General features: G+C 53.3%; 1 protein-coding gene across 1 annotated transcript; it reads left to right on the top strand.

The window, feature by feature from the left end:
- Window positions 1-50: 50 nt before the first annotated feature.
- Window positions 51-8,006, top strand: LOC130017664 (CAP-Gly domain-containing linker protein 1-like). The gene is made up of 3 exons (XM_056108387.1): window positions 51-103; window positions 4,859-4,975; window positions 7,364-8,006. Exons 2-3 carry the CDS (start codon window positions 4,892-4,894, stop codon window positions 7,541-7,543), a joined length of 264 nt encoding a protein of 87 aa, XP_055964362.1. The 5' UTR covers window positions 51-103; window positions 4,859-4,891; the 3' UTR covers window positions 7,544-8,006.
- Window positions 8,007-12,461: the final 4,455 nt, after the last annotated feature.

The following is a 12,461-nucleotide window of genomic DNA, read 5'->3' as shown; positions in this document are numbered from 1 at the left end:
CGAGGAGCTGCAGGGGAAGGAGCTAGCGCTTCGTAGTCTTCAGGAGAACTTGAACGAAGTCAGTCGAGTGAAGGAGGCTTTGGAGAAAGAGCTTCGGAGTTTGGTGAGTACCAGGGGAGTCGGACGCTGATCTTTACATTGCTGAGGGCAAAGCGAAGCCTCCTCAGGCGAGCTCGGCCCTATCGCCTCTGAGGCTCACATTGTGTGTGTGTATGTGCTGGTGAGCAGAGTCGCCGTGTGTGTGCGGGTATGTTTGTGTGTTTGTGTGTTTGTGTGCATTGTATGCGTTGTGTGTGTGTGTGCGCGCGCGTGTGTGCTGGGGGCAGGCAGGGGGCCCACAGCTGATGGTGGCCCCCGGCTCCCCGCAGGGGGAGAAGGTGGACGTGAGCCGCAGCCAGTCCCAGGCTCTGCAGGCCGAGCACGCCAAGCCCACCACGGAGAGCCAGGCGCAGCACGAGGAGGCGCTGCAGGCCCTGCAGAAGCTGCTGCTGCAGGCGGAGGAGAAGCTGCAGGCGGTGCAGGCGGAGAACGGGAGCCTGCTGCGGGAGGTGGCCGAGCTGAAGACGCAAGCCGACAAGGCCAAGGTGTGTGGGCGCAGGGCCGCCGTCTCGGGGTCGGGCTCTGTTGGGGGCCTCGGCCTGCAGCCTCAGACACTTCCTCCGTCCGTCGGCGCCTGTGAGAGCCAGAAGGGGGTTGCTCCCAGGGCGCCCGGCAGAGCACATAGAAGCCCAGGGACCCCAGCTTGGGTTGTCTGTTTTGTTTTTAGCTTGCTCAGTAAGTTCAGGCCTTCGTGTTTTCACTTGACTGCTCAAAGGCATTTTTTCATGTATCAAAGAAATGTTAAGGTTCGAAGCTCAGTGGGGAGAAATAAAGCGGCTGGAACTAGTGCAGTGAGAGGGCACTTGCTGTGCACGTGACCCACCGGGGGATCCCCAGCATCCCCCATGGTCCCCCAAGCACCCAGGAGGAAGCCGTGACCTCTGCCGGGTGTGAACCCCAAAACAAGAAGGAAAATAATGTACACACACATATATGTGTGTACATACATAACATGTACATATGTGTACATCTTTATATCCATATAATAAGTGTATTTTAATTCATATGTACATATTTTGATACATTTTCAGTTTTACACACTTGGTCCCATGTATAGTTTATACATATATGTGTATGCCTATACATATATGTGCTTGTATGTATATGTGTGTGTATACATATCTATAAGCCAGTGGAAAGAAAACGGAACCGAGCTTACATCAGAGGAAACCAGGGCTGCTGAGCGGCGGCCATGGCCCGCGTGTGTGTTGGTGCCCGGCCTCTTTCCACCACGCACCAGAGCCAGGGCTACGTCTCCTCCCTGGACCACCTGCACGGCCCAGTTCTGTGGCCAGCAGCCTCGTGTGCATGCTCAGGTCAGTCCCATTCCAGTAACCTGACCGTCAGCGGTCAGCTGCCCAGCGCAGCGCACGCCAGTAGCCTGCTGCGGCTCATGGCTGCTGAGCTGGACAGAGAAGATAGCCCTTGCTGCAGAAAGTTCTGGAAAGTACATGGCGGTTAAACTATGGTGTGCATTGAGACTCAGAAACGAAGACGCACAACCCGTTGCTGACGGGCAGGGAGAGCAGGTGAGGGAGACTCTGGCCCGTGTGCGGCCACTCCTCCTGGAGCCCCTGGGCCCCTCCCAAATTTCTGCAAACACTGCCCTCCCATTGTTCATCGATTTGCTCGAGCGGGCCCACTAATGTCTCCATTTTGAGACTTGTTGTTACTGTGTTTGGCAAGCAAAACCTGTTGGCTTCAGTCTCCAAAGCTTGGTGGATTAGTCTGGATTTTCTATAAAGTGTAAAACTTTTGGGACTAAGTCCATTTCCTGCCTCTGTTTGTCCCTGTGAAAGTCGTTTTGCAAGCAATGGTTGCTTTTCCCTTCCCCTCCTGCACAAAGTTCAACAACAAAATACTTTTTGTAGTTCTTTGAATTGTACTGGAAACTAGTTTTTTAATGCATCCCTTCTATGACAGAGTGATGGATTTTGTAATGGAATAATTGAAGTGGGGGGAAAAATCTTATGCCCCAATGTCAAGATCCAACTGTACTTAAAACTTCCGGGGAGCTGTCAGGAATAATTTCAGACGGCATTTCAAAAATAAAATGGCTGATAGTAGAATGGGTAGTGCTGCCTTGTACTTGGCCAACCCGGGTTGATCCCCAGCATCCCGTATGGTCCTCCGGCCCTGCCAGCAGTGATCCCTGAGCACAGAACCCTGAGCGAGACCCGAACACCACCAGGTGTGGGGCCCCCATCCACAAAATAGGCAGGTAGATATGTTGACCCTGTGAAGCTAACTGCGTTTGAGCCTCTCCATCCTGCGAGTGTGTGTGTGTGTGTGTGTGCGTGTGTGTGCGTTTGTGTGCGCGCACGTGTTTGTGTGTTTGTGTGTGCATGCACGTATGCACGCGTGTGCAGGTAAGACTACTCTGCCATTTTCATTTCTGGTGTTTAGGCCACATTAAGTGCTTGGCTTGCTTGTGCCTGCTTGATCTCATTCTTGTTTCCGTTCTTGCCCGCTTTTGTTTCTGTAGTCATTAACTTACCTAATAACATCAGAGGAAATTGAGCTGATGTCGGAGGATCGCAGGGCCCTGAGGTCAGAGAATCAATTGCTGGCGAAGGAGAAGCTCTCTCTGAAGTCAGAGAGAGAGTCATTGCTATTGAAGTTGAAGGAAGCGGAGGCCAAAAACTCTTCGCTGCGGGAAGAGCAGAGGAAGCTCTGGCTGTTGAACCAAGCGATTCTTTTCGATAAAGAGAAGGTCATCGAGGCCAGGCGGGCCGCAGAGAAGCTCTGGCAGGAGGAGCAGCTCGGCCGAGAAGCCCTCGAGGCAGAGAAAGAGAAAGTGCTGGAAGAAGCCAGGGCGGTGCAGGAGGAGCTCCAGAGGGTGGGCGCGGAGAACGACGCCCTGCAGGTCGCCAAGGTGGGGCTGCAGGCCCTGGTGGAGGAGCTGCAGATGAGCAAGAGCAGCCTGGTGGCTGAGTGTAAGAAGGGCCTGGAGGAGAGGGGCCAGCTGGAGGAGCATGTCAAGAAGCTGGTTCTGGAGAACCTATCCCTGGCCAAGGACAAGGACAACATCATCCAGAAGCTGCAGTGCTCCTATCATGAGCTGGCTTGGGATCAGAAGTCGCTGGCGCAAGAGATCGAGGAGCTCACGGCCGAGAAAGAGTCGGCCCTCGAGAAGCAGTTGGAGCTCGACAGCCTGTGCCTGGCCCTGAAGCTGGAGCGTGACGGCCTGGCTCAGAGGAACAAGGAGCTGCAGCTCGAGAAGGACCTGCTGCGCCAGGAGCAGGAGAAGCTGGGCGCCAGCCTGGAGGCGGCGCTGCAGGCCAAGGAGCTGCTGGGCACCGAGGCCAGCTGCCTGCGCACGCAGCTGGACGAGGCCACCAAGACCGTGCACAAGGCCGAGCTGGAGGCGCTGCAGCAGGAGCTCCAGGGGCTGGCGGCCAGCCAGGGCGCCCTCGAGGCGGCGCTGCAGGAGGCCAGGGACGCAGCCCGCAGCCTGGAGAAGACACACGCCAGCGTGCTGCAGGCCAAGGAGGCGCTCGACGCCGAGCGGCAGGAGGAGTGCCGGCGGCTGGCGGAGGACAGGCTCGCGGCACAGCAGGCCCTGGTGCAGGAGCGGGAGGCCCGCGCCCAGGAGACCCAGGCGGCCGCCCACAAGGCCAGCCAGCTGCGAGGCCGCCTGGTGCTGCTGGAGCAGGAGGTGGAGGAGCTGCGGGCGCGTGCCCAGGGGCTGCAGGCCGAGCACCTGGACCTGCTGGAGGAGAAGGCGCGGTCAGAAGAGAAGGTGGCCGAGATCCTGCGGGAGAAGGAGCAGCTGGCCGGCAGTTACTTCCTCCTCCAGAAGGAGGTCAGTCGGCTGGCCCAGACCAGCAGCCACGTCTCGGCCAACCTCCTGGAGGCCCAGAAGGAGAACCGCATACTGAGGAAGGACAAGATCAGGCTCACCTTCAAGATCAGAGAGCTCAAGACGCTGCACTCTTTTACGGTAAAGTGGAGCAGGCCCGACCCCCGTTGGCCCCGGGCACCCCCTTTTAGCGGTTAAGAGGATTGCTCTTCGTCGGCACAAGGAGCGGTGGATCCCCACGGAACCCGTGTGTCACGGGCTGTTTGCTGCGGGCGCAGGGACAGCTCGTCACCACGTGCCTGCTGACCTCTAGGACAAGGCATAAGCTGTGAATAAAACCAAGAAAGGACAGTATGTTCATTTCCGGGGGGAGTTCTCACGGAAGATTGCACTGTGGCTCTTCAAGACGTAAGGGAAGGCATGAGAGAGGCACTAAGTTGTAAAGCAAAGCATTGTCTTCCGGGGGGACTTTGAGCGGTTGCCCTGAGTCTGCTCACTTGGGTCTCGGGGGTGCCCTGTGCCACCAGCAGTGTGCCCGGTGCAGGGCAGCCTGGACTCGAGGGTGCCTGGTGCCGGGCAGGTGTTCTCTCTTCCCACCTCACTCAGGGTTTACCTTTCTCCCATTCCCACACCTGTGCTCACTGCTCACATCTCCTCTCCTTCCCCCCCCCCCACGCTTTCCACCCAGGCCTGCTTAGCTGTCCGCTCATGTCATTTTTATTCTGTGTGAGGAATGGAGGCTCTTGGGAGCCCTGGGCTGTTTCTGGGTGTCAGTCTTGCTGCTGAGCGGCTCAGACGTGAGTCCCCGCAGGATGAACCGGCGGCCAGCGGGGCCGGAGCCACTGTGGCAGGTGTGGGTGGTTTGTGGGGCGTTTCGCGCTGTGTTGTGCCACTGTTGCCAACCCCTCCCTGCCCCCCCCCCCCCCCGGCGTGGCTCAACGAGGTTTCTCTCTCCAGGCTGTGCAGACAGCGGAAGATGCCAGGCATTTTATGCAGCAACTGTCCCAGGAGAAGACAGAGACCCTGGCCTCCCTGGAGGACACCAGGAACACCAATGCAAACTTGCAGAATGAGGTGGGTGATGGTGGTGACCAGGGCGTGTAGGCCCGGCCTCAGCCTTGAGAGAAACTATATCCTGGGCCAGAGCGATAGCACAGCGGGGAGGGCGTTTGACTTACACACGCCAGACCCAGGTTCAATCCCCGGCATCCTATCTGGTCCCCTGAGCACTGCCAGGAGTAATTGGTCCCTGGTTCTCGCATGGGACAGGAGGGGAAGTGTACCCCTGCATGACCCCTGTATGACCCCTGGGGAGGTGCTGCGCGGAGTGACCACACAGAATCTGGGGGACATGGGGCGGCCTGGCGAGATCACTGAACAGCTGACCACTCCCAGACTGCTCGGCGGAGCAAGGAGCCCGGCAGGGACTGGACGCCCCAGTTAGCTCGCCCAGAGCCTGGGCCGGGACAGGAAGAGAAGCCACATGTGTTGACATACGCAGCATTTCAAGGCTCTTTGATGACCGTGAGAAGGCGAGCCAGTGCCCTCTGACCACACAGCCCCACTTTCCCGGGCTCGAGTGACTGCTGACGGCCTGGGCTGCTCCTCCCTCGCCAGGAGTGATCCCTGAGCACAGAGCCAGGGCATAGTCCCCACCGCACCAAACAAACCAAACTGACTACCCACAAAGGTTATAGATGAGCGTGTATACATACACAGACATGTACATATGTATATATGTGTGTATGCTTCAAAAGAGTCGGGGAATACCTACCATTTAAAATATCCGAGAGTGGGGCCGGAGCTACAGCACAGCAGGTAGGGTGTTTGCCTTGCACGTGGCCAAGCCAGGTTCCATCTCCGGCATCCCATATGGTCCCTGAGTGCAGAGCCAGGAGTCACTCCTGAGCAACGATGGCTTGTAACCCAAAAGCCCCCCCCCCCAAATGAATTCATTAATCACAATAAAAGAAGCCAAAAAGAAGGAAGCTGAGGAAGAAGGGGCGGTGCTCACCTGGCGCGCGTGAGAACCAGGGGCTGGGCACACGCTGCCGGAACCCCATCCCCACATGCTCCCAGCACAAGAGGTGATGCTTACGGAGTGAAAGGCCCCATGGACAAGGACACATCCCTTCAGTCAAGGGGTCACGTCCTTGCCAGAGCCGAGAAGCCAGACCCCTCCACAGCCCTTACTCCTGCTGCTCTCCCAGAACCTGGGCTTCGGGCTCCCATAAAATTGGCAAATCTTCACTTTGCCAGAGTCGAACACCACTTTGGAGGGCCTCCTTCCCATCAGGAAGGTCCGGTCGCAAACGGAAACGTCCACCAACATGTGGCTGTCCCGGCCACGTTGTGCATGCTCTGGGCGCAGAGCTGGGGAGTCTGGTCCTCTGGGCCGCCTTCCTGCTTCTTGCTCCTGTCGAGGGAGACAGCTGGGTGGGGTCTTCTGGGGTGTGCACACTTGGCTGCAGACCCCAGTGCCCGCACCTACCATCACCAGGCTTGCGTCTGGCCTGCGGCAGGAGTCAGCCTTGGGGCCTCCTTGATGTCTCTCCTTCCCAAACCCCCTTCCATCCCACCTGGCCTGCAACACTTTATAATTTGAATCCTCTCCAAGGAAGGGGACCATCTGGGTCCCAGTGCCCTGTGGAGTTCCCGCACACCCTCACTTCCTGCACTTCTGTACTTAACAGCCGTTGTCCTGGACAGCACATGTGGGCTGAAGTGAACTTTGCATGTGGGCTGTGGAGGTGGACCCTGCATGGGCTTGTTGGGAACTGAACATTTCCATGTTTTTTTGTGTTTGTTTTCTTCACCTGGAGGAAGAGAGATCTGTGTTTCTTGGCTCCAGTGTGGGAGGGCCTGGGCACTCTCAGAGACTCCTCATCAGAACTTGCCCCGAGGGAGAAAAAGAATCAGTCAGCTTTATGGTTTTCTTTCTTCTTTCTTTGGGGGCCACACCTGGCGATACTCCGGGCTTCCTCCTGGCTCTGCACTCAGGAATCACTCCTGGCTGCTCTCCAGTGGCCCCTATGGGATGCCAGGGATCAAACCTGGGTTGGCTGCGTGCGAGGCAAGCACCTTTCCCGCTGTGCTATCACTCAGACCCAAACCTGCCAGTTTTTAAGTGAAACATGAATGTTTGTGCCTATAGTCATGCTTACCTTTGTAAAGTGGGATTCCCCCCCCCCCCGCCCCGTGGATTTTAAAGAAGTGAGTCTGTCTTTGTAGGAGAGGGAAGGCCCTCTTGACTCCCTGCTCTGAGAGGAACCGAGGGGGCCCAGCATGTCCTCCTGGGGTCTTCCCTGGGGCACCCGGGAGCTTGCGCTCAGGAAGGGAAAGGGGAGCTCTGGCTGCCTCCAACCCTGGGGCGGGGACTGGAAGCGGGGCCCAGCCTCCTCTGTGGCGGGCTCCGATGGCTCCCGCAGATGGCTCACCGTCTCACGCTCTCCTTTAACACAGATCGATTTCCTGAATTCCGTGATCGTGGACCTCCAAAGAAAGAATCAGGACCTCAAGATGAAAGTGGAGATGATATCCGAGGTGGCTCTCGACGGGAACGGGGACGACTCAACAATTACGACGACAACTTCGGCCCGGCCACCCCATTCTCTGCACTGTGCAGCAATCACCAGCACTTGAAGGATGACATAACCAGCTATTTGTGAAACACCTAGAATAACCATTTTACTGTCTTTACAAGGTTTACATTTTTCACTGTGGTTTTAGATGAATGTATGATGAGAAATTCAACATTACTAATTTTGGATTTTCTTACCACAAAAAGATTGAATGAAGGACCTCAACCATCAGAAGTTTATCATCCAGTTTCAATCTATTTTTCTTTATTTGAATGTTTTCTAGTTCTGTCAAAAGTGATAATGTACCATCCAGGCTACATGTATAATAAGAACTTCTATAATTATATGTATGATTTTGATGTATTTTCCTCTGGAGATTATCAGCTGTCTGACAAGTGAAAGATCTGGATCCATTGAAATTTTTAGTAATGACCATTATTGAAATTGTTTCACAAACTATGTAAAGCAGTATTAAAATTTGAGCAAGCAAGTGTTCTATATCTACTTTAATAAAATTATTTATTTTTTGCCAGTGATAACTGATTATTCTCAGGTTTCTTTAGAAAAGATTTTTGGCTAGCAGTGAAGAACTATAGAGTCAAATGAGTCAAACAGTTTCTACAATGGAATTCTGATACACCAATTTCTTTTTGTTTCTTTATGTTTGTGCCACCCCTGGTGATGTCTTAGGGCTTATTCATGGCTCTGCACTCAGGAATCACTCCTGACAGTGCTTGGGCAGACTATATGGAATTACAGGGATTGAAGCCAGATTGGCCAAAGCAAATGCCCTACCAGCTGCACTATTGCTCTGGGCCTGTAAACCATTTTCTTAAAAGCGTTTATCTTGGGCTAAAGAGATAGTGCAGTGAGTAGGGTACTTGCATGTGGCTGATCTGGGTTCAATGGCAGGAATCCCATCCAGTCATCTGTGTCCTGGCAGGAGCAATCTCTAAGTGCAGAGGCAGGAGTAAACCCTAAGAAGCACTGGGTTGGGGGTATGGTGCCACCAGCAGGTCAGTCTGTACCTGTGAGGCGAGAGCATCAGCAGCCTGATGGCGCCTTCAGACTTCCAGGTACCCCCAAATTGCTGCCGTGCGTTTGGCCAGACCCCAAAAACTTGAGGCAGAGTTGACCAAGAAAGTAAACAGGTAAAAGATATGTGGGAGATATACCCACAAACCACCTCCAGTTCAGCTATATAATTGGAGACATGGCCTCTCTGGTTCCTGATTGAACTGCTTAACAGCCATGATCCCAGAGACTCAGAAACAAATCTCAAAACCCAATGTTTTTTGGCAGAGATGTGTCCAGTCCCTGCAGTAGGTTAGAGGCGCTGGGCCACCCCAGGTGGGAATAGATTTCGTGCCCTGGCCTGTTCTCCCTGGCAGCCCACTGGTCGCCATCCTCCAGAGGCCACAGGACAATCAGGTTTGGGCCCAAAGTGACAAGACACGTAGAGCCTCATGGGATGGGGGTGGAGCTGGCCCTTTTCTCCCCAACAAGACCCCCAAGTCGTCACCCACAAACGGCCTCTCTGGCTTCTGATCGAGCTGTTTTACGGCCATGATCTCAGAGACTCAGAAACAAATCTCGAAACTCAGCAACTTTTGGCAGAAATGCGTCCAGATCGCACAATAGGTTACTGTTGCCGGGCCACCCCGGGGGGGAAAGGGTGCTCTCCCTCCGCCTGCTCTCCCGTGGTGGCTCATTGGCCACCATCCGCCAGAGGCCATTGGACAGTCAGGTTTGGGCCCACAGTGACGAGACACGTAGGGCCTCATGGGATGGGGGTGGAGCTAGCCCTTTCCTAAACAAAAAGACCCCAAGTTGTCACCCACAAACGGCCTCTCTGGCTTCTGATCAAGCTGTTTAACGGCCATGATCCCAGAGACTTAGACACAAATCTCGGAATCCAGTGGCTTTTGGCAGAAATGCATCTGGACCCTGCAGTAGTTTACTGTCGCTGGGCCATTCCAGGGAGGAAAGGGTGCTGTCCCTCCACCTGCTCCCCCTTGGCGGCTCTGTGGCCACCATCCTCCAGAGGCCATTGGACAGTCAGGTTTGGGCCCTCAGTGATGAGACAAGGGGGACCTCATGGGATGGGGGTTGAGCCAGCCTTTTCCTCCCCGTCTCAACGTGACATCAAGTCGCCGCCCATGAACGGCCTCTCTGGGTCCTGATTAAGGTGCTGAATGACTATGATCCCAGAGACTCAGACACAAATCTCGGAATCCAGTGGCTTTTGGCAGAAATGCATCTGGACCCTGCAGTAGGTTACTGTCGCTGGGCCATTCCAGGGAGGAAAGGGTGCTGTCCCTCCACCTGCTCCCCCTTGGCGGCTCGGTGGCCGCCATCCTCCAGAGGCCATTGGACAGTCAGGTTTGGGCCCTCAGTGATGAGACATGTGGGGCCTCACGGGATGGGGGTGGGACCAGCCCTTTCCTCCCCATCCCAGCAAGACCCCTAGTCACCGCCCACTAATGGCCTTTCTGGCTCCCGATCAATCTGCTTAACGGCCATGATCCCACAGACTCAGGAACAAATCTTGGAACCCAGCAGGTTTTGGCAAGAAATCCCTCCAGATTTAATTGTTAAAATTTTGGAATTTCAAAATCGCGCAGCCACTACTACAACCACGCGACATCATATGTTATTCATAACCAGGAATAGAAAACAAATTGTCTACTGTTGCCTTTTCAGCAGCTCTGTGTGTTGGGGTAAAATCCCAAATAATAATGGTGGGTCCAGTGTCAAAATATTGAATGTGATCAAAGTAGAGAGAGTGTAATGTGAAAATCATCTCTCCACAGGTAGGGGGAGGGTGTGGGATGGGGGCATACTGGGGTTTTGGGTGGTGGAGAATGGCACTGGTGAAGGTACGGGTCTTTCATTTTATAACCAAGATTTAAACCCGAAAGCTTCGTAACTGCTCTCATGGTGATTCAATAAATAAAATTATAAAAGATGAAAAATAATAGAACCACTGGGTGAGGTTTAATGGCAAAAAAAAACCCAAAACAAATAAAACCTTTATTGCATTATTGCAAAGCTTCCTAACCAATGTAGCCTAAAATGAATACCTTCAGTGATTCTCCATAGCTATTTGACAAGACGAAAATAAAGGGACACCATGCAGTACAGACACCATCAATCCATAAAGTCTGGGAAAGAAACTGGAAGTTGCTATATTATTAACCCAAAATTAACAGAACCAACGATGTTTATAAGCACCAACTCCTGTACGTTTGAAGCACACGTGTCCTCAGGTTGATTTTTCCTGAAAAAGAGCTTGAGCAAGAACGTTACTTTTAGCCTACATAAGCCCCAATAGCAGTCCTTGACTTTAGAATCTATGGTAGGGAATTCAAACGGTCTATACGTGAATCATGGTTACTTGGCAGGATATCCAAATATTACATCGTACTGTGAATATTCTGTAATACTAGGTTGTAAGTCAGTAAACTGTAGATTGGAGAGAGAGCCCTGGGGCAAGGCTGATGCCTAGCAAGCAGCAAACCCAGAGTCTTTTCCCTGGCACTTCCTATGGTCCCCAGCATCCCCTCCAGGAGTGATGCCTGCGCAGTTAGGAGGAGCCTCAGCACTGCTGGATATGGTTCCCAACTCCCTTGACAAATACAAGCACCCATTTCGTGGAATATAATATGTATGGTCACGGTCCTCCTGTTGTTCATCGATTTGCTCGAGCGGGCCCAGTAACGTCTCCATAGTGAGACTTCTTGTTACTGCGTTGGGCATATCGAAAATGCCACGGGTAGCTTGCCAGGCTTTACGTGCGAGCGAGATACTCTCCGTAGCTTGCCGGGCTCTCCGAGAGGGGCAGAGGAATCGAACTTGGGTCGGCCATGTTGGCTGCGTGCAAGCAAACACCCTACCCGCTGTGCTATTGCTCCAGCCCATAATATACACACACACACACACACACACACACACACACAGATATACAGGGGATTGATATCCAAGGCTAGGAAAATGGAGGCCAGGAGGACTGGTCAATGGTTGGAAGCTCCCACAAGCATTGGGGACAGAGTAGGGACCAGTCTGGCAATAATGCTTGGAAATGGTTGGAAATCACTTTGGACGGGAACTGGGTGTTGAAAGTAGGTAAAGAGATACACATAATAACCTTTCCATATCTGTATTGTAAACCGAAAGGCGTTGTTAGGGCACGGATCGTGATCTCCCTTTAACGACAAAGAAACTCCAGAGACTGCAAACAGCAAGCAAGGTTTATTGTAAGACTGGCTAGCCAGGGTCAAGCCGCCTACACAGACACGCAGGTCAGTTAGGTGAGGCAAGACCCCGAACCTCTTCAAAGGGGATCTTATATAGGCCTTCACTGGCCGTTACAGCAAAGCCCGCGCATTTCATAGCCAATAGATTTGTAACAACATATGCTTTCTTAACCAATCCAATTAAGGGTACATCACTTCTTAGCCTATAGATTCAAAGATCAGCATTTATGTACATAGGCATTGTGACTAGTGGGCATCAGGTAACTTGGACATTTGGTTATCACCTTGCTTCCTCTGATTCTCAGCCCTGCATTCCGGAGGTGGATAAGGGAAGAGTTCTTAAGGGAGGTAACAGATAAGGAGGGCAGGAAAGGGAGAGTTACTAATTTATAGAGTTTTAACTCTGGAATCTCCCTCAGGGTCCCTAGGGACCTAACATTCCTCCCTTTCTCTACTTCATATTGAGGAATCTTCCTCAGTGGGCTCTTCATACAGAGGAGTAATTTCCTCAGTGGGCAGGGTCCAGTATTGTTACCCAGAATTAGGAGGATTTTCAAGACTCAAACCAATTCTCCCAGGCCTCCCTTTCTCTCCGACGTTGTTCAAGGCCCTCCCCGAGCTTGGCCGTGGAGTCTCAGACCATCCCTGTGTGATCAGTATAGAGTAGCAGCATTTTTCTCCCAACACCACACATAAATCCCCATTCTTCATTGCCTTGGGAGG

Source organism: Sorex fumeus, unplaced genomic scaffold (genome assembly GCF_029834395.1).
Source record: "Sorex fumeus unplaced genomic scaffold, SorFum_2.1 ptg000207l, whole genome shotgun sequence".
Lineage (NCBI taxonomy): Eukaryota > Metazoa > Chordata > Mammalia > Eulipotyphla > Soricidae > Sorex > Sorex fumeus.
Note: the sequence above shows the minus strand (reverse complement) of the source record. Positions and strands in the feature narration are given on the sequence as shown.